This window comes from Erigeron canadensis, chromosome 8 (genome assembly GCF_010389155.1).
Source record: "Erigeron canadensis isolate Cc75 chromosome 8, C_canadensis_v1, whole genome shotgun sequence".
Lineage (NCBI taxonomy): Eukaryota > Viridiplantae > Streptophyta > Magnoliopsida > Asterales > Asteraceae > Erigeron > Erigeron canadensis.
Window position 1 is genome coordinate 19,792,412 of NC_057768.1, and position 19,012 is coordinate 19,811,423.

Sequence of the window (19,012 nt, forward strand, 5' to 3'; positions counted from 1 at the left end):
TAGGTGAGTGTGGAAGAGGTGGATGAGTGGAAAAACATAAAATCAAGAACGAAAATTAATAAAGTCACGTGTCATATTTTAATAGTTTTAAAACTGTATTTAGAAAGGATTAATTATTTTTCCATTTTACAAACACCTAATTGGCTCATTTAACTCCTGAGTTTTACAATTTGTTCTGTATGATAGCCTAGTTCAACCAAAAAAAAAAAAAAAAAATCGTGTCCTTGATTTTAACTGGCTGATGTGGAGTATGAGACCACATTTAAAGCCAAACATTGAAGTAACAAAGAAGAGAGAGGATAAGGAAAATAAAATGTCTGTTGGCCTTGACGTTGGGATTGGGCGGGTAGAGATATCCCGGCAGAAAATAACAGCGGCAAGTAAAGTCAAAGGGGACGGTCAACGGCGTGCAGGTGTATTAAAAATGGTGGACAGACAGCTATCAAAGGGCAACTTTAAAATGGCTCTTTCTCTACTCAAACAATTGCATCTCTCTGCCTTCTCTTCTTGTTCTTCTTCTTCCAAACAAGTACATTTTCTATTCCTATTCCTATGTTCTTTCTTTTTCTTTTTCATTTTATTTATGTATTCTGAATGTTAGGTACTTGACAAATTATTAATTTTATCGAGGTTATTAATTTATCGAGTATTGATACATAGAGGTTCTGCTGTATAGGTTCCCAAAAGAGTCTCATCAGTAGAGGAATTAAATCTAAGCATGACTGAGACATCTACTCTGCAACCATTATTTGACTCCATTCTCGGTTCAATCAAGAGTAGCCTTGAATCTTCACCATTGGATGAGGTAATTTTGTTTTCCTTCGGATGAGAGTAGGTAGAAAATGACCCAATCTTAATTAATGAATCTGCAAGATTCTTATATAAGTCGAACCCTTTTACGTCACCCCACTTAAACTAAGGGCCTGAAGTTGTTCTGTTTTAGTAGAACTGCTCGCTATGTTAAGTCGTCTATGTTTTGACTACTTGCTCCTCATCTTTTATCGTCTATTTTAACTTAATTATTGGTTCAGCTGAGTAATTTGTTAGATTGAATAGGAAAGGAGTTGTTAAATTCTTATACATCAGATCTCTTTGTTTGGACTGCAGACACTAACCGGTGAAGACGGTAACTTGTACCTTGAAGATGATGATATAATTGACAACAAGTAAGGTATTCTTCTATTTTGAAAAGTGCCAAACTATACCTCTTAATATTTTATTGGATGTGTATGCATCTTTCGTTTTCAAAGTCAGTTGTCTTTACACAAGTGTGAATTTTAGACGACTCTCAACTCATGCTTAAAAAGATCATAAATGACATGATCCTCTGTATATCTGTGTTGTAAAGACACAAAATAAAGCTAGTAACCCATCATCACAAATTATTCAGGAATTCCAATTAGTTGGACCTATTTTGTTGTTGATAGGGGGTGCTTCTGTAAGCTTATTGCAAAGAGGTTACGCTTATTAGCTTGTGATGTTACAAATCTCTTTTGAGTAAGCATCTCAACTTTGACTTCTCAAATTTTCATTTGAGTCCCCAATCTTTGTGGCTCATGCCCTCGTACTTTCTGTTTTGCAACTTTCTCCCTTTTGAGAGCTTTAATAGTTTAATGTCATCCACTTAGGGCTCTCAGTTTGATATCTAGTTCCATCAAAAGGGTTCCAAATTTAGAGGTCGGCCAAATTGTTGGGAAACAAGTCAATTGTAACTATTGATGAAACTTTAACTAAGTCAACCAAATTATAAACAACTGATAAAATTTAGTCTTGGAGGCACAATTGGTAGAATGGCAGATACAGTTAGTCAGATACAGTTCAGCAGTTCTCAATATTGAAAAACTAGTAGTTAGTTAGTTACATGACAATATGACATTGTCTTGGTTTACTGTCCAACCTAACTTATTAGGCATTCACTGTGGACTGTGGAGGTTACATACTCCTATTTTTATGCAAATTTAGTTCATTCTTCTAACATGCATCAACTTTACTTTCCTTGTTTTATAAGACAATCAGTATCGTTTTCTAATGATATGTTTTGAAAGTTGAAGGCAAGTTGTGCAGCATGAAGCGGGTCACTTTTTAGTTGGCTACTTGCTAGGAATTTTACCAAAAGAGTACAGCTTTTCCAGCTTGGAAGATGTGAAGCAAGACAAAGTTGCTGTTGCAAGTGTAAAATTTATAGGCTTTGAATTTTTGGCAGAGGTAATTGCAAGAACTTCTTTACTTTTCACTCCATTTAAAAGCAACACATATGATATATGACCATTATTTACAGCCTCCATTGAATAGTTAGATCTGTATATCTACTTCTTCATAAGTTAGCTATTATTTTCTCCAAAATGATAGCTAAATGGTCTGCTTGCTGGGCAACTCCAGGATAGGTCATAGGTTAAAAATATATTGGTTGTAGTTTTTCCTCCATTTTTCTAGATATAGTTTGTTGTCATTACATCTGAACATTCTTCCTATGAAGTCTGTTCGTAATGTCATTAGGTTATGTAAAATCTGCTTCTCCATTTATTAAAAAAAAGGCTATGTTTTATTATGCAGTTAGAAGATAAAGTGCAATTGAAGAAAAAATCACATGAAGCAAAGCCAGGTCATCGGGTAAGCCTGTTATTTCCTATACTATTGCGCTCTTGCTATACCTTTAATTCTGGATGGGTAGACTGGATTTTCTTTCAATGAGGCGGCAGTTTTGATCCATTTACGTGGGAATGGGTTGATTTGGGCAAGATTTCATTATAACTGGTTAACAGCCTTGCTTAAAAATGGAATGGGCCAAGCGGGTCAAATGGATTGAAGCTGACCAGGGTATTATTCAAATGCTTGTAGCCTCAGAGAAAGGTGTATTCAAACCAGTTGAATATCAGTTTGTAGTATAAATTTTATAATAATCATTTTTTAATATCTTTATGTTTAAAAAAAGGATAGAGTTTGTAGGGGGTCAACCCTGATTCGATCCATTTTGACACATCGTTATTAGTTTCAAGTTTTGACCTCATCCCTACTTGATCCCATTATGCCACCTGCCTATCTTTTCTATAGTGTGCCTCTTTTTGGAAAATATTAGAAGTTTCAAGAAAGTAGCTCGATTATAAAGCATGAGACTATGAGAGTTTGTATGAGTCGTTCTAGAACTTCCTAAACAAGGGAACTTGCAAGGTAAGTTCTTTTGTCGTATAAATTGGTGGTGTAATAGACATAAGGACAAGTAGAGTGATGAAATCACTGTTACCAAGTTCATTAAAGGCTGTAACAATTCATTATAACGTATGGGTAAGTAACATTTCAAATTTTAGACACATGGCAGCTATTTTAATATCCACATCCGTAGTTGTCAGAACTAATCTTTTGATCACTTCTTGATTTCCTCTCTGTAGCAGAAACATATTAATTCGTTTTTAGTTGACTTTAGCATCATAGACACGTCTAACATGCTCTGTTTCATAATGCATGCAGGCTAATAAGAACAAGCTATCTTCCACGGTCAGTAATCGTATTCTCTTGAATTTATTTAGGTTGCAATATTTAATTTCCATCAATATCTTCTTTTCCCATTGTGTATTGAGAACTTTAAAGAACAATACAAGTACAACTACATCATACATTAAAGTTATTTAACAAAGAGGATAGGGAAAGAGGGCCAGTCGGCCGGCCAGACTAACCATACATGGATTAAGCACAAAGCACCACGATTATCCACTACTTATCTTCTGTATTGCCTTATTTGGTTGGTTTCCACAGGTTTTATGCAAGTTCGCCTGTGTGATTGTCGGAGGCTTGGTAGCAGAGCATCTGGTCTTTGGATACTCAAAAGGGCATCATGCAGATGTTGAAAAAGTATGTTCTTCAATCTTCATGTTTCATCTTTGTTTTCTAGAGGTGTCAATTTCAACTTGTTGATACGGGTTGCATTTTATTTTAAAAAGTTTGAATTTAATTTTTTTTAAAAAGCCTAATGGGTTGGATAGATTAGAAAAGCACTGGCGCATAGAATGTCACGACTCATTTTGATCAAGATACATTATTATCACCATAAGATCGGTTCTGTAATCAGATTGTTATACTTAGGACAAATACTATGTGCAGTTAAACCAAACCTGACCAGTTTCTAAAAGTTTATCTGCTTTGCCCCGTTGCCCAACCCCAAACCTGGTAGACGCTTCATTTGGTGTTTTCCTTAACATATGCCTATGAGATTGCTCATGTCATCTTGATCCAACAGTTGGACAGAGTTCTTAAATGGATGCATTTCACGGAAGATGAAGCAAACACTCTGATGAGATGGGCTGTACTGAACACCCTCCTAATATTAAATCGTCATGATGAAGCTAGATCAACATTAGTGGAGGCCATGGTTGATGGAAGATCGATTGGAAAGTGTATTGATATGATAGAAAGTACAATAAATGATCACAAAATCTAACCTTCTCAAATATTGGGCATCATGCCGTTAGTTTGCTTCAAGAACACTTTGCAGTCAGTCATTGGAACTTACATACTTGTAAGTTTCATATTGTACATCATCTGATGCTGTAAAAACCATACACAGCTACTTGGAAATTTCACAATGTAATCTCCTTATCATCAACATTCATCCCACTGCAGTGCAGGGATATATAGATTACAGACTTAGTTATGTTTCAAAGTGCAGCGCAGCACATTTAAAGAATCTTTCAGTTTGTTGTATCTCTTGATTGCAATTGTATGTACTTGAACTCATTAGAAAATTGATTCATTTTGTGCTATTAAGTTACTACAACCTTGCTATGAAAACAGATGAAACATACTTGATAATCCTAAGAGACCATATACTCCTTTAAAACATATACCAAAACAATCGACATGAATCAACAGAATTTAAACAAAAATTAAGCACCATGATATAAAGTTGATGAAACAAACAGTTGATCAAAAACTGAAAGTGTAATGCATTGCAGCAGGGACATTATGCATACATTAAATCCATAGAACATTGTAGCATCAACTAGAAGTCAAACATCAAATCAATCCATCTCTTAGTAAACAAACTAAATGTCTATCTAATAGAGACTCCTTGTTTTGATGAGTTAAGTGAAACAAAAGACGATTTAGATCTTAACATGGTACTAGAGTCATCACACCAAATATTGGGCACTAAAGCTTATAATCCATAGTATTAAAACCACTTCTAATCAGTCGCATCAAATCAACTATCAAAGTGAAAAAACAAATAAATTAGACTAAAACAGCAAACTAATCATATTTGAAGAAAAAAGGTGGAAGAAATCTAATTAAACAAAAGATAAGATAATATGCATTGATAATAAAGCCAATAATACCACTACATAGAGAACTGATTTCAAGTAAGAAACATATTCTATAATACAAGAATCTCCATAAAAACTATCCTTGAGGTGCTTCTTAAAACTCTTGAGAAGCAGATCCAATTTCACCCTTTTCCTTACCACTTCCACCCTTCTTTGGCAACAAAGTGGAATGAATATTTGGCAAAACACCTCCATTTGCAATTGTCACTGACCCCAGTAGCTTACTTAGCTCTTCATCATTCCTTACTGCCAACTGTATATGCCTTGGTACTATCCTTGTCTTTTTGTTATCCCTTGCTGCATTTCCAGCCAACTCCAATACCTGCAAATTCATCCATTACCAATCAATTTCACACAAAAACCCCAAAATCCAAATTTACATATACATACAACAAATCAATTATTGTATATAGTTATCTCAATATATAATAATGAAAATAGAAACACATACATACTATATCAATATATACATACACAATCAATTAATTTAATAATTTTACCTCAAACACAATAATATATATATATATATATATATATATATATATATATTATAATGAAAATGAAAATGGAAAATACCTCAGCGGCAAGATACTCAAGAACAGCGGCAAGGTAAACAGGAGCGCCGCCGCCGACACGCTGAGCGTACTTTCCGGCCTTAAGAAACCTAGCGATTCTACCCACCGGAAACTGAAGACCAGCTTTTGAAGATCTGGAAACAGACTTCGTGTTCTTTGCTTTTCCTCTACCCCCTTTCTTCGCATCACCTTCTGCTGTTGCTGTTGCTGCTGCTTTTGGTGCCATTATTTGATTCTTTTAATAAAAAAGATTTAAAAACGAAACCTAACCCTAATCTGAATTGGAGATGAGAAATGTGATGTGTTTTGATTTGAGAAATGAATGAATTTGGTGGGTGGGTGGGTTTGTATTTATAGGGGAAAGGGGTTTGGTTTTGATTGGTGGAGTAAGGTTCACACGGATTGCCAGCGTGGCACTGGGATATTTTTGGTTTTTCTATTCGCGGGAAAGTTTTGGGTTTTGAGTGCGCGGTCAGGAATGCGTGTCTCAATTTGTGTTAGTTTGAAATTCGAATTGAATTTCATTTTGGTTTGAGTGAAAATTTGGTAAAAGGGTAAATTATAATTTTCGTCCAAGTGGTTTTTACCAAACTTCATGTTTCATCCTTGGGTTCATGAAACTACGTTTTTAATCCCTAGCTTTGGAACTCCGTCAACGCTTTTGATCCAAGCTACTAACGGACGTTAAAAATGTGGTCACATATCCTGCACGTCAAGGGCATATGGGTCATTTCCTTTTCAAAGGCCCAAAAGTGTAAATAACTCTTATTATTATAGTTTTTTGCCTAGATGTTTATCATTATCGACATGTATCTAACATCAAAACTAAATTCTTTTAAAATGAAAATCAAATTATAATCCAAAATCAAAACCAACTAAATCCAAACTACAACACCATCATCAACATCCCATCATCCAACCTTTGAAAAAGAGTCTTTTGCCTTATAAGGTATTATAGATATCTACGGTTACATCACGAAATTTATTTTATTACCCTATATACCCATCAAATATTTAAATAGGGATAAAAGCATGAGAGTGTAACCAACTATGACCAAAAGACTATGTAATGTACCCATTCACTCGACTTGCTATCTAGTGTAACCAACTATATTTTTTGAGTTATGCAATATAAGCAACTTGCTACAAAAGGTTTCCATCCGGTTTTCATCATCATCATCATCATCCTTACTAGTTCAACACTCTCCGGAAAAATTAAAATCGTGATAACTTTGTTGTTTCTTCAAATTAAGACTTAAAACTATCACTAATCGATTCAAAAATTGATCCCGCACAACCCCTGACTAAAAGTTTTCAAATCCAACACTCACCGGAAAAAATAGTGATTTGCCGGAAAAATTAAAATCGCGATAACTTTGTTGTTTCTTTGAATTAAGACTTGATTGAAACTACCACCAATCGACTCAAAAATTGGTCTCATACAAACCCTAACCAAAAGTTTTCGATTCCAACACTCGCCGGAAAAAATGCCAATGGTGTAATCTGTCTTCGTTTTATGTTTTCTCTGTTCGGGATATTCTTAAATATCATCATTATTGTTCGGGTACGAATAAAAGGAAATCGCTCACGAATTTCCAAGTTAACTGTGGACCAATGGAGAATGTTTGACCTTTCAAGTTTTAGATAATTGGTGTTTACATTTAGATAGCTGGTGTTGTTTGCTTGTGTTGATTTGGTGTCACATACCTGTTGCATAGCTTAACAACCAAAAAGAAAATAAAAATGAAAGTGGCAGATTTTTTAATAAAAAAGAAATAAAAATTAAAGTGTTAACCAGTAACTTGATGACTAACAGGGTGCTTACATTGCATAACCCAAAAAAACATTGTTGGTTACACTAGATAGCAAGTCGAGTAGATAAGTACATTACATAGCCTTTATCCCATTTAAATATTATAACCCATCAAACTTTCAAATTTTATACATAGATATTATTATTGTATAATATTATACAAAGATGATTAATAAAGTTAATCAAAAACTATTTAAACAGGTAAAACCCTTTGGTAATATCTTATATTAAGGACTATACAAAATTTAAATATGTAAAATCTTTGTTTCAATATGATTTACATTTACATTACAACATTTTTTTTCTTTTTAATTTTTTATTTTTTACATTACAACATAAGTTAATCATATTTAAGTCTATAGACAACTTCATTATTGTTCAAATCGTGAATAGGTTTTATCTTGTTTAGTGTTGAAACTAGATTTTAGGTCATTGTTCGATGCACGAGAGCTTACGACATTATCAACATTAAATTTTAATTTGATAATTCTTTTTTAATCTTAATATATTTACATAAAATTTTATTTATTTTTAATTATCTAATTTTATATTTATAAGATAGAACTATAGAACATACTATTAGGATATATATAAGAAATTATGGCACTGGAGTGTAACCAACTATGACTCAATGGTTATGTAGTGTAGTTACCTTTCAAACTGGCTATCTGAGGTAAGTATCTTCTATTTTTGTTTTTTTAATGCATCCTACCGGGTAACATTGTATTTGTAACCGGTAATGTCATGTTGGACGTAAAAAAAAATAGGGATTAAGGCACCAGAGTGTAACCACCTATGAGTGAATGGTTATGTAATGTAGTGACCTACGAAAGTGTTAAATTGATGTAAGAACCTCTCTATTTTGTTCACTCGATGTATGCGAAAGTGTAATGATAATAACAATCATTTTTCCATCTTTCACTTTTTGATAGTGACAAACCCTAATCCTCAAATCGGATTGTGTTATGATCACCTCATCATCGTTAACCATAAAGATCCGGCCATCCCATCCCCACCATCATCAAGTACAACGTTGGTTTACAGTGGGGTAAAAGGGGTGATTTTGATAGAGGATGACGACGGTGGTTGTTTGGGTGGCGACTGACATTTGTTTATTTTATTTGTGGCAGTCAGCGGTGATACGTGTCCGGATGTGGAGACAGTGGAAAGATGGTCACACCTTTTGAATAGAAGAAAAATTGAGACCAAGAGTCCAAGACCACCAACTGCAACCTCGTCGGAGTCGAAGACTATCCACCATCCATCTCGTCGGAGTTCACAACACACAACCGTTACCATGACGTACAACAGGTTAACCGTAACATGAATAAAACAAAAATGAGAGGTTCTTACATCAGATAGCCAGTTTTAAAGATCACTACATAACATAACCATTTAGTCATAATTGGTTACACTCCAGTGCCATAATCTCAAAGTAAAATTAACATTGTTACTGGCTACCGGTACAACAGGTCAACCAATACATTAAAAGAACAAAAATGAAAGGTACTTACATCAGATAGCCAATTTGAAAGGTCACTACATTACATAACCATTGGGTCATAGTTGGTTACACTCCAATACCATAATCCCTATATATAAGATATTATTCTACTGATATATATTAGATATTATTTTTGATTTATAATATTAAAATTATTGGTTAAATAATGTAAATTAAGTTAATCATATTTAAACTAAAGTTCGGTAAAAAAAACTATTATTCAAGTATTTTTTGTTATTTTAAATTGGTTTAATAGATTTGTACATATGAGTTAAATTAATAAAAATATTGATTTTGAATATGTTGTTAATGGGAATGTAGAAATAAATTTTAGTGAGCTTGAATAGATATTAGAAGAAAAACATTTTTTAATAAATAATATCGTTGGGTTGAGTTGTAATTGAGGATTTGCGCCCAAACCATTTTGACTTAAAAACGAGACAACAACTTGAAAGTTAATATTAAAATTAGTTGGACAAATTTTATACTTAGAAAAATATAGCCAAATTTCGTCAAAAATCAAAGTTATCAAATTGGAAAAATGACACATGGAACATTCTTAATATGTTAATATAAGTCTATTGTAAGAGTTTCAGGTCCCGAAAAAATTAAACGAAGCCTCAGTAAAATTATGTAAAAATTACAGAAGAGCACGGCTCTTGTTTCTGCAAGAGTTGTCCTCAAAGGTCGTCCCTGAAAACAAAGGCCGTCCTCCAGCAGCTTTGTACTTTGACACTTTAATCGACTTTCAGACCTTTTTTACTCAATACCGAGTTTCGTACAACTGATAAACAACATCATTTTCACATAAAAGACATAATACAACATTTTCAAAAGTCTTTGTCCAATCCATTACTACAAATCAAATTTACAAGACTAAACGGGTCATTCAACCTAGTGAACGACCTAATTAACAATGATATGACATACACAAACCAAATGACCAAATGTTTGACATAACCACATATTTTCCACCAAAAAAGAACTTTTTCATTCCAAAACAAAAGCTTGTATCATGAGCCATAATAGTCAAAGGGATTATCTACAATATTATCCAAATTGCCAACCTTCAATATGGCCAAAAACCTTCAATCTCTAATTCCCTTGGTCAAATCCTTCTCTTTGCTACTACCAATTCCTATAAAAGGATCAAATAACTAAATCATATGCAATTGCTTAGTGAATGCATATACATATGATCATAATCAAGTTACCAGAACATTAAAGCATCAAGCATCATTCATAGCCTATCTTTTGATAGCCATTTCATTCATATCAATCATAAACACAAAAATAATCACAAATCATTTTTAACATGGTCATGGATAATGCTAGTAGGACTTTACCTACCTACTAGTCTTAATCAAACAATTCACTAGTAGGAATTTACCCACCTACTAGCTCACATGATCAAATTGGCTTGTAGGAATTTACCCACCTACTAGCTAATAAAATCATCAATCATATTATGCTAGTAGGAATTCACCCACCTACTAGCTTACATAATCAACAAATATATGGGTCATAAGAATTTACCTACCTATGACCTCTATTAACAAGAACATGATCATATGCATATACGCTTACCTTAATTTTGGCTATTGGGCTCTATTTGACTATTATGCACAATTAGGTGGTCTTCACCATCACCTATTCATATACAATACATAAGAGTTCATTATTCTTAACTCTTTCACAATCATCTACCTAAATTCACCGCAAACTCAATCATTATGGTATTTGGCTACTCAAAACATTTCAACACAATTTCTATAATCAATTTGATAACATAATTCTAGCCAAATGCCTAAAAACATAAGGTTTATCACTATGGGGTTTTATCATAAAAACTCATTTGCATTAACCCCAAACTTTTCCCTTTTAATTCAATTAGGGTTCATTTCTAAAAATCCCCAAAAATAACAAAAACCCCAATTTCAATAATCAAGAATCCCAATTTCTTAATTCAATTAGTTAGAGAAATCTTACCATAAGAAGAAACCATTAAAACAATTGAAATTCTAATTTCCCTCCTTTCTTCCTTGCTAAATTCGATCCCCACTAAGCCACCATAATTTCTCAATTACTTTTTTTTTTAACATTTTTTTAAAAATTAGACAGAAGAATTTTAGGGGATTAATTTCATAGATTAATTTTGTGAATTGAAAGAATGAAAGGAAAAAGGGTTTAAGAGGAAAGTCTAGCTAATGGATTTGTGAATCATCAAATATTTTGGCTGGCTAATCTCCCCCATTGCAACGTTTTGTTTAATTTTAAGTTGGTATTATACCCGTTAGCCACTATGGTTCCAACTAAATTAACCTCTCATCTCAAAACAAAATAATAGAAAATTAAATTAAATACCAAAACTATGATAAAAGTTAATTTTATATTACCTAATATTAGGGTGTTACAGGATTACTTAACCAGTGTAGTGTTTAGATCGAACCAAAACAGAAAAGGCAACCAAAAAGTGGGTTGGTGACCGCTCCCTTTAACTTAAGTTATTTCATTAAACATATACATTAAAATTTAGTGGTAGTATTAAGGATTGAGTTCCTATTAAAATTAGAATTAATTTTATTTGTAAAGTTAGACAAATTATAACCTTAAATTAAAAATCAACATCAAACATAAATCTTGACCAATAATTTTAATTTTAAGGTACAACTTCACTTATAAAATTGATTATAAATTTAGAGAAAGTATTATATACTCTAATAATTGAATAGCATGTGAATTGTAACTCGCGTACGTGGCAAGTTACTATTCGTTCATGTTACAACCCGCACTATAATTCAAATTTTGCTAAATTGTATCTGGTTCGGGTTTTTTAATATGAGTTACTTTCTGGTTTTGTCATATGTTTTTCCTTTCGGCTTTTCAAATAATTATATTGAAAACGTTTATTCTTTTTTTGTAACAATATTCAGATATTACCACATTAGATCCCTTTCAGGTTTAAAATTACGGGTTACTTCCTGGTTTCATACATTTTTTTTACTTTGGGTTTTCAAATAATATATCAAAACTACTTATTTGTGATTATATTGAAAACTTTTTTTTTTTTTTGTAACAATATTCAAATTTTACCACATTAGGTTTAAAACTACGAGTTACTTCTTGGTTTTTTACATTTTCTTTTTCTTTTAGGTTTAAAATAAGATATCAAAACTATTTTTTTTGCTATTTCCTTTGAATAAATATCATTTCATATTTCAAATATTTCAACAAACATAAATAGCCACACATCATCAATAACAAAACATAATCGTTTTTATATTTTCAAAGAATATATTAAAAACTTTTATTAAGTTTTTTTGTGGTATTGTGTTTGAATAAGTATATATTTTATATGTGAAAGTCTTAGAAACATAATTCACCAATAATAATATCAATCGAATTCATTAAAACTACACAACACGCAAACGGAAACTATTGTGGTTTTGCCTTTAAATAAATATATTAAATATATATTCGATATGATAAACTTTTAAACAAACCTATCATTGACATAATGTTTGTTCATTCAATGCAAGTATACTAAATAACACAATCGTTTCAACACGACAATTAATGTCCCGCAATGCGGGGTCAGAAATTTCTAGTTTTATATAATATTAAAGGGATTGGAAACATGAATAGTAACTCGCCTATTTCATTCACGTGACATCCTGTATAATTTTGCCAAATCACATCCCGTCCGATCTTTTTATTACGGGTTACTTATTGGTTTCTTGTACACTCGTTTTCCTTTTTGGTTCTCAAACAAAATATTGCAACTTTGTATGCCTATCCCGTACCATTACCATTATTCGGAGTTTGTCACATCACTTCCCGTTTGGGCATTCTATAACGGATTACTTTATTGGTTTCTTTCACACTTTTTTTTTTCCGTTTGGGTTTCCAAACACTATATTGCAACTTTTTTTTGGTAATATCCCGTAACGTTATGTACCATTATTTGGTTTTTGCACGCTTTATTTTTTGTGGTTTCAACTGATATATTGAAAACTTTCATTCAGCTTTTTTCATTGTGCATATTAAATATATGTATATGTATTCGATATTATAAACTTTTAGATGCGTTTGTGGTATTGCTATAAATAAATATATATTATATGGTAAAAGGTTTAAGCTAATATATAGCGACCCATTATAAGTAACAAAATGCAATTTCAATAAATTGATACCCCACAATATTCTGATGAAAGATAATGTGGTTTTATCATTGACTAAATATTTGAAACAAAACTTATTGATAACCAAATGATTTTTAAATTTACGTTTAGAGATTCAACACAAATACTTAAAAATAATACAATCATTTTAAAAAGAAAATTGAAGACCAGCAATACGGGGCGGCTCGAGTTGTACTAGTTAAACATAAGTAGTCCTTGAGCTTTAGCTCAGTGGGTAAAAAATCATCCCCTTTTGCAAGAGATCTTGTGTTCAAGCCTTGGGGGGAGAACATAGAAAATAAATCCCTTTATGAGGGCTTGACTTGGGTATACCAGGTTGATAGGAACAAATCCAAGTAAATCTTTCCCCGCAAACCTAAAGACATGAAAACCAGAAGCTATTAAACCCACCAACTACAACCTCGTCAAATAGAATTAAAGTTTATTCCCAGAGTCCATCTCATTCAAATGAGGATTAATTCACACAAATCAAAACTAGAAGTTTTTATTCATTGTTATATCTAACTCTCGCTTGCTGAACAATAAGATCTATTACATTGTAACTTGATACGGATTTGAATAAAATTGCAATCATGATATCAAACTTGAGTTTAAAGTGGAGTTGATAAGATATTTTTGTGATTCGTAGATTCGAAAGTTACAAGATAGACAAATAGCTACATGTTTACGGGGGATTGTTGATGGAGATAGAATTGATTGACATCAATTTCTAACTATAATCGGTTGTCGAAATAAGTATGGATGTTCACGAATATGATGACGATGACTATCGAGAAGAGGATGGGGATGGTCTTCATGATTTTTCAGCATGTAATGTGGTTAAACGAGAAAAGAACTGTCAGATATTGAGGGTAGAAGAACTTGAGGGCAAAGTTGTCTTTCTAATACAGTTTCCGTGGATGAATAAATTTGTGCAGTGTAAATATCAGGTCCCAAATAATAATGGCGGCTTAATTCTTAATTTATTTAGATTTTTCTTAGACTTTTTTTTTCTTTGTAACTTCAGGTCAGCAGCGAATTCTTCGCGAAGATCAGGTTTTTTCCCCCCTAAATTATTTATTAGTATATATATATTTATAATAATTGTTTGTACTGTTGTAATGATTCAATGATAATGATTGCTTTTTTTAAGTTGTTAATCTTGAGGTGTATATCTTATTTATTTTGCATTTAGATTAGAATAGTTTTTGTAAATTTCTAATATGATTGATGACAAATTTAGATCTTTCTTTGTATAAAATATTTTAGACATCCTCATGTTTAGTTTTGAGGTGACCTAGAATTACTGCAGCACTCATATGTTTCAACTAATTTTCTGAAGGGTTGTAATGGGTGGACCCAGATGGAAAGGGAAAGGGGCAGAAATGGAAGCACTTAGAAATCCTATTTCGAAGTCGATTTTAGATCTTAAATCTTCTCTAATTAAATCCGATTCCAAAGGAATACTTTCGGGCCGTAGTGTTCGTCTTGCTTATAATCCTGAACAAACCAACCTTCTGAACCAAACCTGTTTTGGTCGACCAGAAACGACAGTCGATGAAGATCAGTGGTTTTAGTTTACTTTAGAGGAAGCCTTTTATCTTTACTTTTGTTTAAAATGTATAAAGATAGAAGAGGGCGATGGTAGTGTAAAAAACGATAATGAACTATGGGAGTACATGACTTCCAAAAAAGAAGCTTTCCCGGATCTTTTTAAGGCTTATTCTCATCTACGGGACAAGAATTGGGTGGTGAGGTCTGGGTGTCAATTTGGTGTTGATTTTGTTGCATACCGTCACCATCCTTCATGCGTTCATTCTGAATACTCCATGCTGGTTTTTTCTGATGGGAAGGCGGGTGGTAATGATCGGTTGAGAGTTTGGACTGATTTTCAAAGCTTGCTTCGGCTTTGTGGTGGTGTTGCAAAGACGTTGCTGATTCTTCATGTGAACCAAAATGGTGAAAAGATGACTGCTTCTTCACCTTCTTGTTTGGATGGATATAGTGTAGAAGAGCGAACGATCACAAGATGGAGTGCAGAACTCTGTAGGGAGGATCAAGGAGTTGGTTTGAAGTAAGCTGCATTCAATCTTCCTTCTTGTAATAGGTTGTAATTTGTTGACTTGTTCATTATAGAAGCTGGTTTTTTTAATCGAAGGAATTTCTTTTTTATTTTTTTATTTATTTATTTTTTTTTCTTGCGGTTTTTATTGATGGAAACATAGTTGCATTGTTATTGTTAAAATCTCAAATAAGATCTGATTCATATACAAATGAGAGGAGGCAAAAAGTCTTCTCAGTGTTTAGATATCTCAAGTTGCAAATGAGACTGATCTTAAATTCATTTAGTGGCCAGGGGACAGCATATACTTGTGGGTTTGATGGAGTTCACTACCCTCTTAATCGAGCAAGCTGTGATTGTTTCTAAGGTCGATATTTGCAGTTCTTATTCACTGCCAGAATCAGAGATCAATGTATTTAAGATTAGTTATATTTGCAACTTTGGTGTTTCATGCTCGTGTCTATGAATGCAAAAGTGAACCTTACAGGGGCTTATGGCCGTAACTGATGGGAATCCGATATCCATACCGGATTTGATCAGGGTGTGTGGACAGGATCCCCAATTAATATAGCTGGGTATGACGTGGGGATGGAAAAGTTCAAATCCCCCGATCCCAATTCAATGTATGAATTATCAAGTAAGATACTTTGAAGTCGGTACTTTGAGTTTCAGTGTTCTACTAATGAAGAAATCTTTATAAGCTTAGTAGAGATATGGATTATTTGTAACATCTGTTTAGTTAGATACCATCAGAACTCACATTCACAATCTCATAAACATGAACATTTATATATTAATGAAATTCTCAAACTGCTTGATAGCATCCAAAATATTCTAGTATTAACCACAGAGGTGGAAAGACGAGCAGAATGCAAGCTGGGTACGGATTACAACGGATAATTTTTGTATGAGTTGAAAAATATCTGATATAAATGTATTTATTGTAACCATTTGGTCTTAGATTAAGTGGCCAGCTTAAATTTTCTTTGGAAACTAGTGGAGGGGAGGTTGACTTGGAGACACGAGATCGAATTTTAATTTCCCAAGAATGCGCGAGTTTTAACTTCAACCACTTTAAATATTTGTTTCCATCCAATCAAAGACGGCGAGAGTCATCTAATCTAAAGGTCAAAAACTCCTTTTTGAACTATTACGTATCCTTACTCATAATATAGTACAAGTTAGGTTTGGATATAACAAGATGTAACATCTGTCGTTTAAAAATATGGATTTCCAAAAACTTTCGCCAAACGGCGTTAAAAGAGAACGGAATTAAACTTTAAAAGTCCAAACCAGCAAAATCTGTTTGGTTTATTCAGTAAATGGTGTTATTAGCCATATCATCAAAACAAGTCTAAATGGAAATCTATTGGTTGCCCAACATTAAACAACCGACATTATAGTAAGTACAAGTCATAAATATCTAAACATAAATCAACGTCTAATGCGAGCAGCCACTATGGGTAAACTACAACCAGCTTCAAGATCATCTACCCATGCCTCACATCTTCTCACATCTACCTGCTCACTATTGTTGAACCAGTGGGCACAACACATTTTAAAAGAGCAAGTGTTAGCTAACGAATTAGCTAAGTAATATAACACATAATTTATAAAACATTTGTCCATTTAAAACATTATAGAAAAGTCATATTTCATCTTTAAGGCACATATTATCACAAGTCATCACATATATCATATCACATCTTGCATTACACATCTTTCATATAGGATGAGTCATCCTAAATGTGCCTAGTTATCTTTGTATCTCACATATAACATCTGAACATCTTTGTAGTTGTGACATAAGTCACGCTTCACATATAACATATTCATCTTTGTATGTGTAACATAAGTCACACCCGACTAGATGGACAAACCTTACGTCTGTACATCATTGTCGTTAAGGAAAGACAAAGTCGATCCAACTGAGTATATCGTTTAACCTTTGCGCGTGTAGTGGTTAGTTACTCCACCCGGATACACTCAAACATAACTATGTCATGGGGAGGTATCTAGATTCCCTCACCACGTGACCATGTACACACTAGCTCCGAAGAACTAGCATCGGTTAAGCTTAACACAAGACTTTATATATGCTCGATACTTCTTTATTACATTAGCTTAGGCTATAGTTTCACCTAAACTAATCACGTGTATTTTTCTTTACTTTATATTAGCTTAGGCTACACTTTCACCTAAACCAATCACATACATTTTTATTTACTTTAGGGCCCTTAATCGTGCACATGTCATGGCAAACCTATAGAAGTCTAGTGACTAGGTGTTCAAACCATGCAATCAATCATAAGACCTATAAGCATCAACATATCGTCATCACATCGTCAAATCATAAATCCGTATCAACATGTCACTCATATCATCATATCGTTATAACATAATAACATCGTATCATCATGTTATATTAGCATCATTTCATCTTAACATGAGAGCAATGCTTTATCATATCGTTTCATAATCATTTCGTCATATCATCGTAGTAATGCGTCATCATACCAACAATTTCATTATAGCATCCTATCATTTTATTAACATGATACCTTTTAGGGAAGTTATTATATGAAAACTATGTTTTTGTTGAACCCTCAGCGTGTCACAGTAGTATATCTTACCTCGTTGAAGAGCACAACAAATGATAACGTAAGCTAATCAAATACCCACTTACTTATGGTCATAACTCAGGTCTAAATTCCCATAAACATAACCCATGACAAGACTTGATGCATCGGAGGTTCGATTAATGCTTTAGAGCTTACATAACTCAACGAAACTTGACATTCACTCACTAAATTAACCTTTCTGAAAACTTGATATCATCATCATCTTTTAAAAGCATTACCATTAGAAAGTAGACTCTTTCACTATTCCGTGGATAACTTATTTGTCAAAAACGGAGTTACGGTTCAAAAGTTATGGTCGTTTAAAAATGTTAACAAAATCAGTCCCTAACGGAAGCTACGAAAATTTGTAACGGGAGTTACAGGCCTAACGGGAGTTACGACGACCAGACATGAAAAACAACTCCAAAACTTAACCAAACACAACCCATTCGACTTTAACACAACTCCAGGCCTTATGAACATCAAATACACTTAGAATAAGACCAAAATCACTCATTGAAAACACCAATTGATCCTTGAATCATTTACCATCATCATACAATCGATTAATCACACGAATGACTTGAAGTCGATTAATGGATTGCAATTAAACCAACCCAAACTCTAAGACCAGGAAAAAGATCCATATGATCGACTCTTATGATCACAAATCAAAGGAAAATCACCTATATTACCTGTAGATAAACAAAAGGATGAAGGATCTTGATCAAACTTCACTCAAACACCAAGAAACAAAAGGATTCGAAAGAGATTTGCTTTGAGAGGGAAGAAGGGCGGTTTGGGGCTTGGGAAAACTCACGTATAATCTGATCAAGGGGAATTAGGGGAACCTAATTATCAATTAACCCCTGGCCATCCCTTTCTTAGTTGCCACCATAAGTCCCTCAACTTTACCGGGGAATTGGGGATACATAACATCA

At 33.2% G+C, this 19,012-nt stretch overlaps 2 protein-coding genes and 1 pseudogene across 2 annotated transcripts; 2 read left to right on the plus strand and 1 right to left on the minus strand.

The window, feature by feature from the left end:
* Positions 1-283: 283 nt before the first annotated feature.
* On the plus strand, positions 284-4,782 carry LOC122579149. The gene is made up of 8 exons (XM_043751261.1): positions 284-529; positions 677-805; positions 1,108-1,166; positions 2,052-2,205; positions 2,554-2,610; positions 3,466-3,492; positions 3,751-3,846; positions 4,232-4,782. The coding sequence occupies exons 1-8, from the start codon at positions 314-316 to the stop codon at positions 4,430-4,432; spliced, it is 939 nt and encodes a 312-aa protein (XP_043607196.1). The 5' UTR covers positions 284-313; the 3' UTR covers positions 4,433-4,782.
* A 497-nt stretch (positions 4,783-5,279) lies between these two features.
* On the minus strand, positions 5,280-6,196 carry LOC122578132 (histone H2AX). The gene is made up of 2 exons (XM_043750023.1): positions 5,892-6,196; positions 5,280-5,637 (listed from the first exon to the last, which is right to left on the minus strand). Exons 1-2 carry the CDS (start codon positions 6,114-6,116, stop codon positions 5,410-5,412), a joined length of 453 nt encoding a protein of 150 aa, XP_043605958.1. The 5' UTR covers positions 6,117-6,196; the 3' UTR covers positions 5,280-5,409.
* A 7,950-nt stretch (positions 6,197-14,146) lies between these two features.
* Positions 14,147-15,506, plus strand: LOC122610380 (annotated as a pseudogene).
* The last annotated feature ends 3,506 nt before the right edge of the window (positions 15,507-19,012 follow it).